This window comes from Papio anubis, chromosome 14 (genome assembly GCF_008728515.1).
Source record: "Papio anubis isolate 15944 chromosome 14, Panubis1.0, whole genome shotgun sequence".
In the NCBI taxonomy this organism is placed as follows: domain Eukaryota; kingdom Metazoa; phylum Chordata; class Mammalia; order Primates; family Cercopithecidae; genus Papio; species Papio anubis.
Genome location: NC_044989.1, coordinates 97,719,962 through 97,740,015, shown reverse-complemented (window position 1 = coordinate 97,740,015; position 20,054 = coordinate 97,719,962). Strand labels below are relative to the sequence as shown.

Here is a 20,054-nt window from a genome sequence, read left to right as displayed (position 1 = left end):
CCTGCCAGGGGTTGTGTAGAATGTCAGCCTGGCCCCAGGAAGGTAGCAGGACCCTGTGATTTAGAGAACTGTAAGAATATTGGGAATATGCGTTTGGTGTCAGGGAAGTGCAAGGTCGAATACAGTTTTAGAAACTTTAAAAACTAACCATATCAAGATGAGCATTATACAGATATATTTATAGTATATTTAGGGAATCCAAATGACATTTGATAATTGTTTGGGAAGGCCTATTGATTTTATATCTGATCATTCAATCCAGAGACATTAAATTCAGTTGATTAATGGAGTTCCCCAACTGTAAGACTTCTTTACGAAGTTATTTTCAAGCTTTGCAAAGATCTTCTGAGATAAAGGGGATCAGCAAACAGTAAGATAGAGTGTACTGCTATACCCAAGAAAAAGAAAGAAACCTTACAACTCTCAGCAAATCATTCGAAATGTCAGAAATGTGTTTCTATATCTTGGTAAAATGGATTGATTGAGAAGTATGGAAAGTATAACAGTGGCATGCAGAATATTGTTTTTATGAATATTCAGAATTTCAGTTGTTTACATAATTATGTATCTTTATAGTAAATGTAACCACATTTTCTTGTGCTGTGCTTTAGAGAACAGCTGATGTTCCCTTTCCACTTTGTGGACCGGCTGGGAAAGCACGATGTGACCTGCACAGTCTCAGGGGGCGGGAGGTCGGCGCAGGCTGGAGCGATACGATTGGCAATGGCAAAAGCTTTGTGCAGCTTTGTCACCGAGGACGAGGTCGAGTGGATGAGACAAGGTATGAGTCTAGGTGGGACGGGCATGGTGGCCCAATACTGGCTATACATGTTCATCTGCTTCCTATACTAGTGCCTGAAGTTCGTGAGAAAATACATAGTTACATATGTAATATTTCCCTTCGCTATCTTCTTTCTTGCTACAGAACCAACAGTATTTCTCAGGTTTGATTTCTACAAGGTGAGCTTGAATTAGAAAAAGGGGAGAACTGCCCGCACTGATTATTTGAGCCCTGCTAAAATGTTCAGTTCCAAGCTCAGGGAAAAGTTAATTTTGTCCTTAATGCATAACCTTTTGTCCAGCTTAACAAAGTGCTTAGCTTAGTTATATTTAAGAGACAAATTGCTTGTTTTTGTTTTATCAAGAAAAGTGTGGGTGTTTTGTTTTTGAAACAGTCTCTCTGTGTCACCCAGGCTGGAGTGCAGTGGTATAATCATAGCTAGCTGCAGCCTCAAGCTTCTGGGCTCGAGCAGTCCTCCTGCCTCGGCCTCCCAGATAGTTAGGACTATGACGTGCACTAGCAAACCTGGATAATTTTGTGTATTTTGTAGAGACTGCGTTTTGCTATGTTGCCCAGGCTGTTTTCGAACTCCTGGCCTCAAGCAATCCTGCCTTGGCCTCCCAAAGCACTGACATTACGTAGCATGAGCTACCACACCTGGTCTGTCATCGAAATGTGTAATAATTGTTTGGTTAATGATAAAGTTCTTTGGGTATTTTGTTTTTGTAAGTTATTGGAGGTTTCAGTTTTTTCCCATTGCGGTGTTTGAATTTTCTTTTACCCTACTCTGTGTAACCCTGTTACCTGAGCATGAATACAAGAGTCCCTGTGTAATGTGAAAAAGGATGGGCAGTTAATTCTTTCATTAGGGTACTGCTTTAGCAGTTAGAATAAATCAGGGAAGTTTGAGCTGAAGACTATCTTCGCACTGTATATGAGAAGAGGAAAACACTGTGTGCTGTCAGCCAGCTGCATGGTCCTGGGCAAGTCACTTAGCACCTAAGTTCATAAGCTCCTCCTCTGGGCAAGTAAGATGGTCTCTGTGCATCAGACCTGCTAGTACAAGCCACTGGGGTTCAATAAAAACACTACCTATGGCTTAGGCTACTTAATTGCTTAAGGCTCTTAACAATCCATTTGCTTATAAGCAATTTGTCATCATATGGGATTCATATCTAGTCATTGAAGTAATTTGCTAGAACCTTAACAATTTGATTAGTTTAAGCTCCTGTGCATATCTGAAAGTAATAAAGCATTCTTACTTACAATTGAAGCTAGAACTTAGGTCTTGTCTGTATTTTGTCAAATACCGCTGTTTTATTCCATGTATGTCCTTTAAGTACAAGCAAGTGTAAAAGCTTACGGGCATGTAATAAATAATTGAAGTGTTGCTATATGTACATTAAATGGTCCTTAATAAAATACCCAAGCCTTGTGTACAGTAAGAGGAGTGCTAACGTTGGAAGAGTGAAAAAGACAAGGAAAAAGTACATTTACGTATTTATAAAAGCAATGTAAGAGCTTTCCCATCAGTGGTATTCTTGGAATCTGTGGTCCTTACTAACTTACTATAGCTGCAGCCACTGCTGGGCTCTTCCATGTGGGCCATAGCTAGGAGTCACCGCAGCAGTTGCCTAGAAACATACTCACTCCTGATGACTGGGAGAATGACAGTTTCCTGTTTCAACTGACTTTATTCTTCTAGAAGAAACTGCCTGTGCTGAGAATACAACTCTAAAATTTATCTTTTAGATTCTAAAACAAACAAACAAAAAAACAGGGAATATTATGGCATAAATTAAAATAATAAGTTTCCTTTTTTAAATGTTTGACAAGTCATATTTGTATGTATATGCATATTCATGTAAACTGTTAATAGATGATATCTAAGTACTTTCTCATACTTCACCTTTACAGTAAGTTTTTCTTCTCTGCCTCTTGTCTCCATTAAAACTCTGTCCTCTGCAATAGTAAGTGTGCAGGTTAAGTTCCTTTACAGTGAATAGTGACCGCCCCCACAAGAGCAGCTTTATCTCGCTTAGATGAGGCCAGCTGAAAAGCCAAAAGGGAACCATGATTCTTATGAGATAAGGAAAGCAGGTTTAAATAACGGAACTGGTGTTTGTCTCAGAGTTTGGAAAAATATCCTCAAAGAGTGGAAGCAAACTGCCGTCACAAGGTTGATACTGGGCTGGTAAATTACTGGGCTGGTTGCTTTCCTCTAATTTTTTTTCTCAGACAACAGTACGTATAAATTCACGAACCTGCTTTTCTTCCTGGCAGCGTGCATATTAATGGTTCCTAAAGGCTTCTGTTTTTATGCTGCAGCTGGACTCCTCACTACTGATCCACGTGTGAGAGAACGGAAGAAGCCAGGCCAAGAGGGATCCCGCAGAAAGTTTACCTGGAAGAAGCGCTAAGGGTTTGTTTGCTCCCAGGAAAGAAGAGGAAGAGCTGTGTATGTGCGCTGGCACGTGGCAGACACAGAGGAAACAGTGACTGCCCAGCATGAGGGCAGTACTGTCAGAAATTTCTTTGAGTTGTGAGATGGATTTATTTTTAAATGCTACTTTGTAAAGGTGACCTTTAAAAAATAAAAGAAAAAGAAGAATGTTAGTCTTATTCTGCCACTTTATTTTTCTTAACTTTTTCAGAAGATAGTTTTAAGAAGCATAATTCATAGAATCTGGCATATTAGACCTGAAAGGAATATTCAGCAATATATAGTTGAGTTACCTCATTTTGCAGACAAGAAGGCTAAGCCCCCAAAATTAAGCAACCAACCAGAGCCATACTGTTGGTACTTTTCGTGCTAGAGCTAGACTAGCACTCACTTCCCCTGATTCTGTTGCTTTCCCACTTGGCAATTGTCACCGCATATTCTTCAAAATGAGAGGTGAGAGTGCTCGCTCAGAAGAATGAAGTAACTGGAGTCGGTCAGGAGCTCAGCGGAGCCAGGGAGCTGAGCTGCCAGGTGTGGGAGGTGCTGGTGCAGACAACAGCCAAGTGAAAGGCACAGCCGAGCCTGTCTGTGCTCACTCGCTGCAGGAATACGAGCAAGGCTACAGCAGAGAAGGCACCCCTGCCCCCTATTTTGGATCAGTTTTGTTTTGGGGGTATTCAAAAGTTGTTTTATTGTGTATATTTAAGGTATACAACAGGATGTTTTGATACACATTTACAGAGTGAAGTGATTACTGCAGTCAAGCAAACTAGCATAGCCCTCATACAGTTTCCTATGTGGGGGTGTGTGGAAAGAGCACCTAAGGTCTCTTCTCATTTCCAGCATACAATAGAGTGTGATTCACTGTCGTCCTCATGTTGTACGTTACGTCTCTAGACTCACTCGTCTTACGTAACTGCAGCTTCGTACCTTTTAACCTGCATCTCGCCCTCCTCCACCCCCTGCCTCTGGTAATTACAGTGCTACTCTGTGCTTCTATACATTTGACTTTTTAAGACCCCACAGCTAAGTGAGATCTTGCACTACTTATCTTTCTGTTCCTGGCTTACATCCTAGTGTCCTCTAGGTTCATCCATGTTGTGGCAAATGGCTACATCTCCTTTTTCAAGGTTGAATAGTATTCCATTGTGTATCTATATGCCACAGTTTATTGAAATAATTGTGGATTCCATTTTGGATCAGCACAGATGTGGAGAAAAGTGGCTTCAAGCTCCCATTCCCCAGGAAGTCTCAGCTGAGGTGCCTGAGGGAGGACTGGCTGAAGGGAACAGATCCCTCTGAATGAAGGCACCCAGCCAGGAGTGCACATAGCTCTGGAAGAGCATGGACTGCGGGAAGTGGGCTGAGTCCTTGACTGCAGCCCCCAGAACCTGTCGTGCACTGGCTATGCACAAGTCAGGGCTAGGGAGTGTAGCTTGCCCCCGTGAGGCCCACCAGGCAGTCTTTATGATTGACCATGGTTTGGCATGAAGGATCACACATCGGTGTTCGACCAGGAGCTAGACTCCTCAGTCATAGCTAAGCGTTCAACTGCGTTTTGCTCTAGGATTTCTAAAGTACCTTAAAACGAAGAAGCTTTGGCATTTTGACTCTAATGCAATTGTGCAGTAGGTTTTTGAGGGGGGAAAGAGGCAGTTGGTGACGGGTACTTTAAAATCCATTTCAGGCCAGGTTTGGTGACTCATGCCTGTAATCGCAGCACTTTGGGAGGCTGAGGCAGGTGGATCACTTGAGGCCAGGAGTTCAAGACCAGCCTGGCTAACATGGTGAAACCCCATCTCTACCAAAAAATACAAAAATTAGCTGGCTGTGGTGGCATGTGCCAATAGTCCCAGCTACTCAGGAGGCTGAGGTGGGAGAATCGCTGGAACCTGGGAGGCAGAGGCTGCAGTAAGCCGAGATTGCACCACTGCACTCCAGCCTGGGTAACAGAGTCAGATCCTGTCTCAAAAAAAATTCATTTCAATGCAGTTATTTTAAGTAAAAATATTGCTTCAAGAATTAGACCCCCCTCAATGCTCAATTATCCACTGATTTCTTCATAAGTGTCTATTTTTAAATAATCTTGAATAAGTTCTGAGACATGTATATACACATCAAACCCTTTATGTGGTAAAATAAAATAACGTGATGATGAACAAGTGAGAGTGAGTACCATCATGCGGTACCCAGTGCCCTTTTCATTCCAGATGAAACTATAGAAAATACTTTCTGGGGTTCTTTCTGTGTGGCAGTCATTCTCTAGTGAAATTGTCTGTGGCAGGTTTGATCGGTGGTGTTGATTTAGCCTGTATCTGTTGGAGCATACTTTTTACCACTTTGACAAGAGAGAAGTGATAAGTGGTTCCCCCACGTCACGTGGGTGTGCTGAGATGGAATGGCGGGTGGCCCTGTCAGCACCGATCGCCCATTTGCTGAGCTCTTGCCATACCTGGTGTCCTCCAGGGCAGTGCAGAGTTGCCTGGAGTATATGCAGTCTGGCCCTGCATCAGCTACTGTTGGTGACGTGGAAGAGACCAAGTTCTCAAGTCTAATGGGAGACCTGCTCCTACGATGCCACAGGAGGAGAGCTGAGGAAGGGGGCCTTAAGGACGGTAGCACCCTGAGGAGGAGGCGGTGGGGAAAAAAGAGGCCATGGGAGGAGAGGTGGGGAGTACAGATAGAGGAAATGGCAAGAAAGGAGGAAGGAAAGTTCAGGAAGTGTGCAGGGAGTGAAGGCAGGCAAGCCAGGACATTGCTGGGGAGGGAGGAGAGCCCTGTGGAAACCAGCTGGGAAGGAGGCTGAGGCAGGTTTGTGGAGGGCCTGAAATTCGTGGTGACGTTCCTGCACTGCCAAAGGGGAATCACTTAGTCTTTTTTTCTCTTTTGAGAGTACAGATGAGGGTTGAAATTAGAACTATGTTTTTAAACTGTATTTTAGCAACCCTTTAAAAATATATATATTAAGTAGAGTAGCACATAATATAACAACAAAATCAGAGCCTTAAGTCTCACCTTCTGGGTCTCAGGAACCCCGAACTCCTGGGAAAAGGCTTTGAGGATCTCCCCATCAGGAAGGAAACGGAGGGATTGCAGGAGCAGGGAGTCACTAGAAGGAGACCTGCCAGGCAGCCATTGTACACGGAGGGGATGGGACCCAGCACCGGGAACAGAAAGGAGGTAGGTGTGAGAAACGTCGCCACTCTCGCCTGGACGGAGTGTGATAGCTGATTGGCTGCGGGAGAGCTGGGGGCGGGTATTTGGTATGAGATCCACAGGCTGTGGGAATGCAAAGAGCCAGGAAGACTGGAAGAAAAGTTGGTGGGAGGAGGAGGAGACACCAGAGGGGGTTGGCTTGGGTGTCCTTGAGTTTCAGGTGTTTGGGGCCACCTCAAATGAAACGCTTGAAACACAGTTGGAAACGAGGGCTGTGACTCAGGCGATGGGTCAGCCTGCTGACAGATTTGGGAGGCTGCTGTATGGAAGGGGAATTTGAAACATGGGCTGGATCAGCAGGGAGGATTGGGCAGGGAAAAGGCCAAGGCTCAACTAGAGAAAGAACCATCAAGTTTAAAGTAGGAAGGAGGGAAGAGCCAGCAAAGGGAGTGGTGGGCGGTGATAGGAAGACAGCAAGCCAAGCACAGCGGTCAGGGACGTCAGTGACGACCCAGAAGCAGCCTTCAGGAGAGGCGGATGTTACAGGTGCCTTTCCCGGTGATGTCGGGAGGAAACACTGGCTTGTAACCTCGCAGGCCACTGTACCCCTTGAGTCTCAATTTCTTTGAGTCAAATTGGGATCATTCTCTGCCCTACCAGCCCCATCTGCCCTTGTGTGACGATCAAGTAAGATAAGTGTAAAACCACCGGCCATCTGCTCCATTCCAGCTGTCACAGGAACTAGACTGTGGACAGTGTTGATGTGAGACCTCCAGGGAAGAGGATTAAAGTATATCGGAGCCCTTGTTCCTTTGTTCAGACTTGACACAGGCTCCTTTGTCACCAGGTTTGTTACCACAGGAGCACTTAGCTTCTCAGACATCCCATACCTTTGTGGGAAATACCTGTTGGGAAGTATTTTTGACACACACTGTGTGCACATGTTGGGAAGGGCTCTCTAGGGGCTATTTTTTTTAAACAGGCATTTGACAATATTATTGCCTTAAGGTGACAGTGAGAGCTGATGCTTCTATAGCTCCTATTCTGTTCCAGATACTGTTCTAAATACAAGTAACACATTCGATCCTCTCAGCCAACCCTATGAGGTAGATATTGAGAAAATTAGTGCTCAAAGAGTTTCAGTAACTTGCCCAAAGTCCTAAAGCTAGTGAGTGTCCAAGCCAGGTTGGAACCTAGAATCCCGGCTCCAGAGCCAGTGCTCTGAACCACTGTGGAGGAATACCAGGCCGGCTATGATAGCACGTAAGCCAGGCACACAGCCTGTGCTCAAACCGCCTGCGAAAGGAGAGAGTACGGCATTGGTACAGTCAGAAGACTTGATGGGAGAGGTGGATGTCAGCTAGATCCTAATGGATGGGTGTTGATTAGTAAGCATTATACTATGCTCTCCAACCAAGCTAGAACCCTCATCTTATTTAGGAAGGCGATGTCATAACCACTCCATCAAGCCGGGATCATTACGAGGACAGTCAGTGGGCCATATGTTTGGAGGAGAGCATTCCGGGCACTGTGATGGAAGAACTACGAGAGTCCAGGGATGAAGTAAAGGTGACTGTGCCACTTGTTTGCCCAGGAGGGCCCCACCATCCTGCTATCCCAGTGTGACTACTAGATAGTTCCCCCTTTTACTTCCAAGCGTCCCAGTTTGAATGATAAATCATGAGTTTGAAGAAGTCTGCCACACATTGAAGTCATTTCCAGAGTGTCATAGACATGTGCGTTATTTCTTGGCATAGGTCCTTTGTTCAGAACCTGCCCTAAGGGGGCCACGTCCATGGCCTAAGGAGTTTGGTTTTTGTTTTTGTTGTTGTTGTTGTTTTTAAGGACAATGAGCCTAGCCTTTGCAGCACAGAATCCAGTGGGGGAAGTGCAGCAGGTGTTGGTAGGAGGCTCTGGAGATAAGACCTGTACCAGGTGGGAGTGGAAGGCGGGCCCGCAAGACTGCAGAGGTATTGGTGGTGATGTTTATCTGAAGCTGGTAGGTGGTTACCTGAGTGTCCACTTTATTATACCTTCCAAATATGACTCACGTGCTTATTGTGCACTACGGTATCATACAAGTAGATGAAAAGCCACCTGAAGAAGCACGTACATGGTTCAGAACACGGGCTCTGGAGCTCCTGTGTGACTTTGGACAAGTTGATCACCTTAAACCTCTACTGCTCATTTGTGAAGAAGGGAGAATAGTAGCACCTGTCCAAGGATTTCGAGGATTCGGAGCAATCCACGTGAGCCGCTTAGTCTATAGGAAGAGGTCTATAAACGTTGGTTATGATTCTCTTCCCCCCGCAGAAAATCCCTTCTTAACCTCTGTCATAGGGCTGAACCAGGGTGCACAGAGACCCGAGAGTGTGGAAGAGGAAGCCATAGAGTGACGGAATAAATAAGTAGTTTCCTTGAAAATGAATGACAAAGTCACTTGGTACATTTTCCGTCCTTTTTTAGCGCTAAGTTCATTGACCTAACTACTCAGAAAAAATTAAAACGGAATGGTATCAATGTTGGAGAGATTTGATGTTGTAGACCAGGTGTTTTTATGCCAGTTAAAATACCTCAGCTAGTCTCCATTCAGGAAACCCCACAGACATTAAGTGTGTTCAGCCTCTCACAGAACTATCAGAACCATATTAGGTAGCTCCTGCTAAGAACTTATTAATATTTATAAGAAAGGATCAGTACATCGTTTTTATAAATATTGAAGTTTAATAGAAAGGCTGTAATGCATTCTCCAAAATTAAGAGGCAAGGCGTAATAATAATAATCAGGCAAACAATTATTACTACCTTTCCTCAATAACTTTGTGGGCTACAGAAGTGTAGCTTAAGCCTTTCTTCTTATTCTAAGTCTTCGATTAAAACACTTTAAAGGCAATAAACTCGTTACTAAAAATTGAAAGTAATCTTTGAACACTAAGCTATAAAAACTACTGAACCTCAACACAAAATCAAAATGAATACAAAAGCAAAATCGTACATTTATTTTTCTGTCATTTCACAGAAAATACAGATTAATACTGAGGTACAAAATATTAAAATATATTTTAAAAAGAATTCAAGTCATGTTACTGTATGACCTTTCCTTCAACATAGGCCATTAGCCTTTTAAACTAAGTAATCAATAAAATTAATGTCATAGCCAAGAAAAAAGAACAATAGAATTAATAATTATATTAGAATTAGAGGATAATTAAAGAGCATAATTTTTATGGAGCAAAGGCCTGTATTTAGCCATGGTTTTCTGATGCTTTGACAAAATTCTGGGGCCTTGCTGACCCTGGAGGGACTGGCCCTCCCAGAGCTAGCCAATGTTTAAAAATAGTAAATTTTCTAGAGATAGTGAAGAACTAGCCTGCAAGTACACCTTTCCTATACAAACCAGCCAATCTAGAGCCACGCCCAGCCACCTCCTTTATAGGCCGTCACACCCCAGGCAGAAATTCCCCAGCCCTAATCACCCCAGGGCATCGAAGAATTAAGGACAATCCCCACATGCCAGAGCCTGCTGAAATGAATGCAAGCAGCCAATCCTAAATCCACTGAAATTACTCACAGTAGCCCATCCTAAACCCACTGAATTTAATGCAAAGTAGCCAATTCTAAACCCACTGAAATTATGCAAGCAGTTCATCCTAAACCTGAAGTGATGCATAGTAGCCAATCCTAAATGCACAGAAATGATTCGAAGTAGCCAATCCTGAACCCACTGAAATTACTCAAAGTAGCCAATCCTAAACCCCCTGAATTTAATGCAAAGTAGCCAATTCTAAACCCGCTGAAATTATGCAAAATAGTTCAAACTAAACCTGTTGAAACTATGCATAGTGGCCAATCCTAAACGCACAGAAATGATTCAAAGTAGCCAATCCTAACCCACTGGAATTACTCAAAGTAGCCAGTCCTAAAGCCACTGAAATTATGCAAAGTAGCTAATCCTAAAATCACTGAAATGATTCAAAGTAGCCAATCCTAAACCTACTGAAATTATTCAAAGTAGCTAATTCTAAACCCCCTGGAATTATTCAACATAGCTCATCATAAACCAAATGAAATGATTCAATGTAGCCAATCCTAAAAGGAAAAGCCACAGTCAAGGCTCTTGCCCATGTGTACCCTCACTCCTGCCTCCCCACGTGGTCCTGCACGGCGTGGCTGCCCCCTCCTGGGGTCTGTGAAAAATAAGCTGTCTTTTCAATAGCAGTCGTCTCCTGATGGGTTGACCTCCCCATACAAATAATAATAATAATGTCTGGCACTGTTACTATAGCAGTAAAATAGATCAGAGTATAACTTGCCTGTGTTTGTGTCTTTTTGTATTTGATTTTCATTCACTCATCAAATATTTATCTACTAAGGTGATAAGCATCAGCCAGCCAAAGTTCCTTCTAGAAAACTTTTTGAAAAGGAAGAAGGAAGACCCCTTTATTAGAGTGATGAGTTCATATCACTTTTCATTAAATCACTGCCATGGAAGCTTTAACAAAAGTTACAGCCGCTGTTGGATCTTCTATGAAAACTGTTCAGGAGAACTTCAAATTTATTCCTTTTTCATTTTCCCAGGACTTGATTGTACTTTCTGAGAAAGATTGAAACCTCTCCAGGGGAGCCAGCCTCGCAGTAAGAGGTCTGTCCCTCCATGGCAGGAATGAAAGATTCATCCGAACTCTCCATAATTGTATCTAACCTCACGGCAAACCTTCTCCACCGAGGTTGCCATCATTACTTTTGCGGAGTAAACTGTTCCCTCACAGCATCCCCCTCTATCAAGTTGAATCTCTTTTTTGTAATTTCAGAATATTGCTTCTTTGAAGTGAGGGGAGGAAGTGGTGGAGGGAAGGTGTTTTTTCATAGTGGTGTTTAATAGATAAAATAAAGGACGCTGAGGACTGTATTTCAGTCAGGGGTTGTATTCGGTGATATTAGGACACTCTTGGTTGCAGGCTGCAAAAGTCCAACTTGTTCTATCTTTTAATTGAAAGGAGGAAGCTCTTTCAGTTTATTGAGAAGCTCTTGGGGTGTCTAGCGTTCTTGAGAGAAGAGTTGAACAGCCGACCCGCAGGCAGGGTAGCAGCATCTGGGTCTCACAGCTGAAATGCCCCCGAAGTGCCCGTCGCCACCGTGTCTGCATTCTTCCCTCCTAGGCAGAACTGCTTCTCAGGATTCTTCCAAAAGATGTCAGGAAATCAGCCACTGGCTTATCTGGAGCTGGCTCTAGGGAGCTGGGATCACGCTGGAATGATGGCAGCTCCAGTTGAAGTTCGTGGTTGGAGCAGAAGGAATAATTCCTAGAAGACAGCAGGTCCGCTTCCCAGAAGGCAGTGAGTCGCACAGACGAAAGCGCCATCTTGAAGTAGAAGTTGTCATTTCAGCTTGTAGAATGCAGTCTGAAGCCTCTCTCTACCACAGGGTATTGGGGGCCCCTCACGAAATGTCTTTCTGCCCCATCTTTCATTCCGGCTTGTTTCCTCCTCCCCACAGTACCCTCCCATCCGCCATCCCAGATGGCTGAGCCCACACAGGCCCTAGCACCTCCCTCTGCCTCTGCCCACAGGGGAGGCCTGGCCCCTTCCCACCTCCACCCCGCATCTCCTCATGCCCCGCAGCACCTACCTGGGGCACTTATGAGGGTGCTTCTGGGGCTCAGTCATGTGTGTGTTCTCCTCCCCCCAGACACACAGGGATCCTGTTCCACCCATCCTTGGTCCCCAGGGCCTGGCACACAGAAAGCACAGAAATCAGTATTTGCCTAGTAGTTGGAGGACCTCATGACCAATGCCTCATAATGGTGTTCAGGTAATTTGGAAGGTGGCCATCTGCCCACCCGTCTGCCTTGTGCAGTCTGGATTCTTCTGTCAGTCAATCCATATTTACTAATAACGCCTTTGGGTCCAGCAGTCAGGGTTACAAAATACAGTCAAGTCAGAGTTTTTGTCCTGAGAGCTTCGAGTCTAATTACAGAAAAACAACAAACAGAGAAAACAATTAGAAAGCAATTAAATCCTGGCTGTGAGGTGCTGACTGTGAGTGCCAGGGTAATGACTCAATGCTGAGGGCTTGTCCCCACATGGTGGGGACGCGACCTCACCTGTCAGATCAGACTGGGAGCAGGTAACAGCCTTGTGGGGTCTTGGGCTCTCGCTGGGAGAGGCCTGGCATGGTGCCGGGCACATCTTAGGTGCTCAGGTGCCACGCCTCTCTTTGAGTCTCTGTGAGCCTCCGTTTTCCTGCCTGAAAAATGTTGACAAAACCATACCCTCCAGGGCTCTGGGCCACTCGAGGACTTAGACGCAACACGAGCAGAGTTTCTGACAGAGGATGGGCCCTGGGTAAACAGGTGTGATGGCATCGACAGCAAAAGCAAGGCTGTCCCAAGGGGAAAGTGAAGCCCGAGTCACAGGGAGCGTTTAGAGAGGCAGACCTTTTCTCCCTGAGAAAAGAATTCATCGGAAAACGATACTCACTTGCTGTTGTACTGGGTCTGGGAGTCCCAGGCCACGGTTGTTTCTCCGTCTGTGAGTTGGTTTGGCTTGCACTGGCTGGTCTGGAGTTCGCGGTGATGTTCTTTCTTCCGGGGGCCCTGCTTGGTCCTCACGTCTCTCCCTGCACCTTGCCTGCTCCAGCACGGTAGTCACAGGGTGAGCAGCTGCAGCCGGCTCAAAGGTCAGGAGGGCTTTCTCCATAGACATCTTTGCACACAAAGAACATCAAAGCTAGAGGCCATTGTGCACACGGTCGGCACTTTGGCCTTCTGTCGGAATAAGGTGAATTTAAACGACCCCAGAATTCCCGTAAGCCACGTTGGGGTAATGGAGTCAGATGAAAGCAAAGGACTCTCACCCTGGCCAGCAGCATGGACAAGCCGTGCTGAACGGCAGCGAGGGACTCTCAGTGCCCCTGACACACACCATGGGCTGGGGTCCACATCCCACCAGCTTCAGAACTCCTGTTCAGTTCATTACTATGATGGCACACATTCACAATTTTTATTTATTTTGAGATGTGGTCTCACTCTGTTGCCCAGGCTGGAGTGCAGTGATGCAATCCTAAAGCACCAAACTCCTGGGCTCACTGCAGCATCAAACTCCTGGGCTCAAGTGATCCCCCACCTCAGCCTCCCGAGTGGCTGGGACTCTAGGTGTGTGCCACCATGCCCAGCTAACTTTTTAAATGTTTTATTGCGATGGGGTCTCTCTATGTTGCCCAGGCTGGTCTCAGACTCCTGGCATCAAGTGATCCTCCTACCTTGGCCTCTCAATTGTAATTGAGATTATAGACGTGAGCCTCCGTGCCCAGCCTTCAACATTTTGTAGTCAAATTTGATCCCAATTTATTTAGTTTCCAATTTTCTTGCTCCTGCCATTAAAATAATTGTTTAAAAAGCATCGTGGATTAATTTTGATTGATTTTGTACATAATTTCCCTAAACATAAGCCCCGAGTATCGTGTGGGCTGTGACGGGTGTTTCTAGCTGCCTGTGGGGCCTCCCCATGTGGGTACTCTCCCTGCTCAGACTGACTCTCGTTCCCTCCCTTCTCTCTGCTCCCAGCCTTCCTGCCTCGGCATGTGGGACCTGCAGGGCAGCAGGGGGCTATGCTGGGCGGGCGGGGGCAGCCCATAATCACAGAGCTGCCTGGGTCTCCACTCGCCACTGCTGAGGCTGCCCTGCTTATTGGTAGAAACCTTTGTGGGTTTCTTGGGTCGAGGAAGCAGCAGGAGAATTTGGTAACCTCTAACAAGCCACCCCAAACTCCAATCAGATCTTGAACTTGCAAACTCAGCTCCCCTGAGAGAATGGAACCACTCCTGGGTCACTTAGAAGGAGAGCCACGATATCCTGTTGTCCAGGGAGCGTGCCTCGATGCTTGTGAGGCTGCAAGGATAACAAGATGAAAATGGCTCTGAAGAAAGTATTGAGTATTTCTCGTTTCTTTTTTTTCTTTTCCTCTTTTTTTTTTTTTTTTTTTTGAGACAGTATCTCACTCTGTTGCCCAGATTGGAGTGCAGTGGCACAATCTCAGCTCACTGCAACCCCTGCCTCCCAGATTCAAGCGATTCTCCTGCCTCAGCCTCCTGAGTAGCTAGGATTGCAGGTGCGCACCACCACGCCTGGCTAATTTTTGTATTTTTGGTTGAGACTGGGTTTCACCATGTTGGCCAGGCTGATCTCAAACTCCTGACCTCAAGTGATCCGCCCACCTCAGCCTCCCAAAGTGCTGGGATTACAGGCATGAGCCATTGTGCCTGGCCTGGTATTTCTCATTTCTAACACACTTAGTATGTGGCTGTGACCCATTTCATTATATTAATAGCTCTAAAGTCTTTTAGAATAATCTTAAGCTATTTGATTAACTTCTGAGCTCAATAAGCACACAGTAACTGTTAGATCTGAGTCTCCTTCATATTCTATATTTTAAATCTAACCTCAAAATAGATTCCTAGCCTCCCTGTGAAGGTGTTGGGAGCCTCCAGAAAGGAGCGCAGCCTGCCCACACCTGCTGTTAGCCCAGCAAGGCTGCACCTACGGTGTCATCGGATCAGACATCGTGCTGGTTTCAGCCACTAAGCCTGGGGTAATCCATCACAGCAGCCATAGAAGCTGCTACAGGTGTTTATAGAGTACCGGTTGTTACTTTTACACCAGAGAGAATGGAGACTGGTGGTTTTATGTTTCAGAACAGATAAAAAGAATGACGAGATCAGGCTGGTGCGACAAATCAAGGTGCCTGGGAGATAGATGTTCCAGATACAAACCAAATACTAAAATTTCTTTTCCTCTACGTATGACGAAGCCTCTCACTGGCCAAGTCTTGGGCCTTGCCCATGGATGGGTTAACCGGGTGTGGTAGCCTGGAGCCCGTGCTGGGACAACTCAGAATGTGAGTTTCGCTGGACCGGAAAGAGCCCTGTGGGACTTGAGGTAACCTCAGTGGGGCAGGGGCTCTGAGAGCGTCTCCCGTGCCCTCCTGGGTGATCCAAGCATACACAGGTGGTGAAGCAAGATACAAGCTGGCCAAAGCATGGGAGTGGGGTTGCCCTCAGTCACGGGCCCCCCACGTCAGGGCGCACATGCCCCTAATAAGCATCTGTTTCTTTCATTCATCTAGCAAATGCTTATTGATCACTGCCCCACGCAGCCCTGTGCTAGGCACTGAGGATGTCCCTGGAGCGGATCAAAAGCCTAGCCCTCATGGGACTCACGTGCCAGCTGGGGAAATAAGCCTTAAACGGAGCCAAGTACCTGATGTTCCCCCTGGTAGGAAGCACCAGGAAGGAGGGAAAGGGGTGCTAGTCCAGGGACCCCACTTTGAGAACCACTTCTCTAGTTTATTAAGAGTTCTCAAGATAGAAGAGATTGCAACTTAAATAGGATGATCACGGGGGCCTCGACACCACAGTGGTGTTTGAGGAGAGACGTGAAGGCAGCGAGAGGGCAAGCAACACGCACATATGAGACCTGAGGGCTCTCCGTGGGGAGCTCGGCTAATGCAAAGGTCCTGTGGTGGGATGAGGATGAGGCAAATGTATCTCAAGCAGAGAGAACAGGGGAATAGTAGGAGATGAGGTCAGAGAGGCCAAAGGGCAGCCGATAAGGCCCTGGCATGATTTAAGGCAGCCGTGTTTCCTGGGCTGAGAGGGAAGCCATGGGAGCGTTCTGAGTGGAGCTAACTGCAGCGGGTGGGAATGGAAGCAGGAAGCCCAGGGTGGTGGCTGCTGCGAGTCAGGTGACAGATGGCAGTGGCTTGGCCCACGGTGCTAACAGGGGAGCTGGAGGAAAGGAGCCGGACTCTGGACTTATTGTATTGTGGTCAGTTGAATTGCAGTAGCCTCATCTGTGTAGAGATAAGATGGTGAAAATCAGTGGTGAGAGGGTGAAAGATACATGAATAAGAAAGGGGTGATCTCATTGGTGTTCTGCATCCATGGTTCTGGAAGTTACCTGTGCACCGCAATCACCTGGGGGGCCCAAGACGCGTGGCTGGTCCCACCCCCAGGTCATTCAGGACACCCGAGAGAAAGCCTGAGAATCTGCATTTCTCACTACTTTCCAGTTGATGCTGATCCTGCTGGTCCAGGGACCCCACGTTGAGAATCACTTCTCTAGTTTACTAAATGTTCTCAGGACAAGAACAGCATCAACTGAATGTCTCAAGTGGCGGGGAATTTAGGGATCATTTAATCCCACTGTTGCAAGCCAAATGCTTCCCCAGGCAGGCAACAAATGCAGGGAGCACTGTAAGACCCAGGGCACCCTGGAGGCCAGAAGGTGTGCGGGGGGGATTTGGGGTCCACTGGTGTGCAATCTCTGACACCCGCCCCTCATCCCCTTTAACGGATCAGGAGGCCCAGGCCCAAGGAGACTGTAGTTAACCCTAACTGCTATGAACATATGTAGAGTGAGAATTAAAAATAAAACCCTAAGCCCCCCAGCCAGCTGAATAACTTCCTCTTGGCCAAGGGGACCCCAGAGGAACCTTAATGAAAATTCTGGGCCATAACAGGACAGGAGGACAGACGTGTCATTATATAATACCTTCCCCCTTTTGCCGTTTAGACACAACGGACCGGCATTAATATTATAACAGAGACCATAAGACTGACAGAACAAACTCTTTGTGGCAATAAGGTACAAAATTATAAACAAGACCTAAGGCCATGGCAGGGAAGGGTTAAGCCACGCACCCAACATTTAAAGAATAAACTAGGTTCTAACTGCCAGAGTTTGTTCTCTCTAGCAGCTGAACGAGCACTGGCCTTGACATAAGCAGTGTTCAACTAGTTGCAGCTCATCCACCGCCAGACACTGACTAACTCACTCCCTTTCCACCAGCCGCAATTACAGCTTTGATTGGACAAGAGACTGACTTCTGTAACTTTCTCCTGATAAGAGACCACAGGCCATGGACTGGTTCTGGCTGGTTTACAGAGGCTGCCCACTTGAGTGTGTTGACGCCCTGCTTCACCTTTCGACATATAAGGCCTAATTATAATTCATTTAAATGTTACATCTCCAACCCAAGGAGAACCTGGGATGTACACAACATGCATGTTTGCTTATTACACGTGTGCAAGACCCCCTTTCATGAATATTCATGGATCTTCCTACATCCTGTTGAATATGTATACCTGGCCAAACCCTTCAGCTGACATTCCTGTCTTATCCTTCCCTCTCTCCAAGTGCCTTCCTTTATGGCTTTGGCTGGAGGCTACACTTCCCAGCGTATTGGAATGTGTACCTTACAGTCTGTAACCCTTTATAAGAAATAAAGCTCTCCTGCCCAAAGTTACACATTTCCTGATTGTTCCGTTTACCATAGCAACTAGAAAGTTCAACCTGTTAATTTCAAATACTGACCAGCCCTCATTCCTGAATTGTATTAACATAATGATTCATTTGAAGTGAAAAAAAGACAAATTGTAACTAGTTCTCATGTAAAGCAGTATGCATGTTATGTGCCTGTATTTGCCTAAAAATATATGCCTGTGTGGATAAGTCTAGATAACGAGATTTTGGATTATGTTTACTTTCTGCACTTATATATGCTTGGAATTTTTTAAAGCTTGTTCATATTTCTTAAATGGCTTGGATTTCTTAAAGTCTATGCATAACTTTTAAGAGGGGAAAACGGATTTTCAGTGTGAAAATAAGAGCACCTCGATCTCGATTAGTACCCTTGTTTAGCCACAAGATGGAGTAGTTTACAACCGAATAAGCAACTAGGCGCACAGAGACCAGGAGGAAGAGAATGTAATTCCTGCCCCACTCCTGGATGTAATCTAGTGATTCATGCGCATTTTAATGCCTCTTGAAAACATCAGGCGTATTAATTATCCTTTTTAATCCATCTTTTGCAGATGAATCTCTAAATTCTGATTTTTTCTTATGCTTACATTGAGCCTACAATTATCTTACCTATTAAATTGATTCCTTTCAATGAAAGAGGTAAATTATTACAGACTAGAAGCCAGAGCTAGGGTACTTAGCAGCAGCAGCTTTCTTTCTTTCTTTCTTTTATGAGATGGGGTCTCACTCTGTCACCCAGAGTGGAGTTCAGTGCCGCCGTCACAGCTCACTGTAACCTCGATCTGCTGCTCCCAAGCGATCCGCCAACCTCAGCCTCCCAAGTAGCTGGGACCACAGACGTGCACCACTACTTTCAGCTAATTTGTATCTTTTGTAGAGATGAGGTTTCGCCATGTTGCCCAGGCTGGTCTCGAACTCCTGAGCTCCAGCAATCCACCTGCCTCGGCCTCCCAAAGCACTGGAATTATAGGCATGAGCTACTGCTACCAGCCAACAGCAGCTTCTTCTAATGAAGGGAAATTCTTGCAGATAGGAGGCTGGGATCCACTTCTTCCACCCCACGTTGCCCTGTCTCTAGCATCGAATGGCTACCATTTGATTTTTGAGTTGCCATTTTAAAATGCCTATTTGTATCAATATTTTGAACCACTCATAAGCTCTCTAAATATTAGTGTACCCAAAAAAGAGAAAAATAGAGACAATTTAACTCAAAATAGAAGAAAAATATTAAGAGGTTGAGGCTTAGGACGGCAGTCTATCCTAAGACTTGGGCGCGAGGGAGGTAGGGGTTCTATGAAAAGCCGCTCGCGGGCTCCTCCAGGGATGAACCCCAATAGAATGAAAGCTACGTACCTGTGTGCTGGATACAGGACTGGCAAGGACGTCTGTCTCTGCCCTGCCTGCCATTTGCAACCCATCCCAGCATGGCGCCTGGGCTGGGAATGTTCAAGGTTTAGCGAGCATCTTTTCTATTAGAAGCATCCAAGTACGCTTTGGACTGCAGGAAGGAGACTCCCATTACCATCAGCACTCAATCTCAACATCAGAGGTGAGGAACTTTGAATGGAATGGCCATGCCACATAAAATCTATCCTATTAGGCCTCGATAGTGTCAGGTAGAAAGAAAAAAATTCCAGTGATGTTCTGTTTAAATAGGGTAATAGCTAATAAAATATAAGGCTACTTTTTGTTGTTGTTGTTGTTATTGTTTTAATGAGAACTGTAGCATTAGGATTCAAAACAAGCTTTCCAAATGGAAAAAGAAAAAATAATGTCAACCATAATCTTACCATTATGTCCAGCCAACAGCTAGTATCAGTTTAGGGATTCTCTTATAATGTATTTTCATGGGAAAGCATACTTCACATAGTTGCAATTAGAGTATACATACAATTTTAGGACGGATTTTCCATTTACTATCATAACCATGTTTCTGTATAGCTATAAGCTGCGTAATTATAACTTTAATGATCTCATAATATTCCATCCATTGAGCATATGTTCCATAATTTACTTAACTCGTTTCCATACCATTAGCCACATGTGCTTTTTAAAAATAATATTGTAAATAATGTGCCGGGAGCATATTTGTACGGATGCTTTTTCTTTCATTTATCCTTTGGGTAAACTCCCCAGACTAACTTTATATCCATTGCCAAATGATTTCCCAAAGGACTTTGCCATTTCCGACGTGTGTGTCCCAGCCCCACTGTGTCAAGATCAGCCTTGAGCGCTCGCATTTTCCAAAGGCTCTGGCTTCCCCACGGCCTCTGCGCAGTGCCTGCCCAGCCGCTCTCCTCTCCGGTCTCAGGCAGCCCTCCTCTACTGAAATGGAATGCTCGTAAACATGAGCTC

General features: G+C 45.5%; 1 protein-coding gene and 1 long non-coding RNA gene across 3 annotated transcripts in view; one reads left to right on the top strand and one right to left on the bottom strand.

Annotated features, from left to right (window-relative positions):
* Nucleotides 1-3,397, top strand: part of MRPS9 (mitochondrial ribosomal protein S9) — a 56,846-nt gene extending 53,449 nt beyond the window's left edge. For both annotated transcript variants that reach the window (XM_031655408.1, XM_031655407.1), the window contains exons 10-11: nucleotides 612-781; nucleotides 3,110-3,397. In XM_031655408.1, coding sequence (XP_031511268.1) covers nucleotides 612-781; nucleotides 3,110-3,201 — 262 coding nt within the window. In that variant the 3' untranslated portion in view covers nucleotides 3,202-3,397. The remainder of the gene's footprint in view (nucleotides 1-611; nucleotides 782-3,109) is intronic.
* An 8,252-nt stretch (nucleotides 3,398-11,649) lies between these two features.
* Nucleotides 11,650-12,941, bottom strand: LOC103877191. The gene is made up of 3 exons (XR_001894386.3): nucleotides 12,859-12,941; nucleotides 12,008-12,109; nucleotides 11,650-11,741 (listed from the first exon to the last, which is right to left on the bottom strand). It is a non-coding gene; the product is annotated as an uncharacterized LOC103877191 (long non-coding RNA).
* Between the last annotated feature and the right edge of the window lie 7,113 nt (nucleotides 12,942-20,054).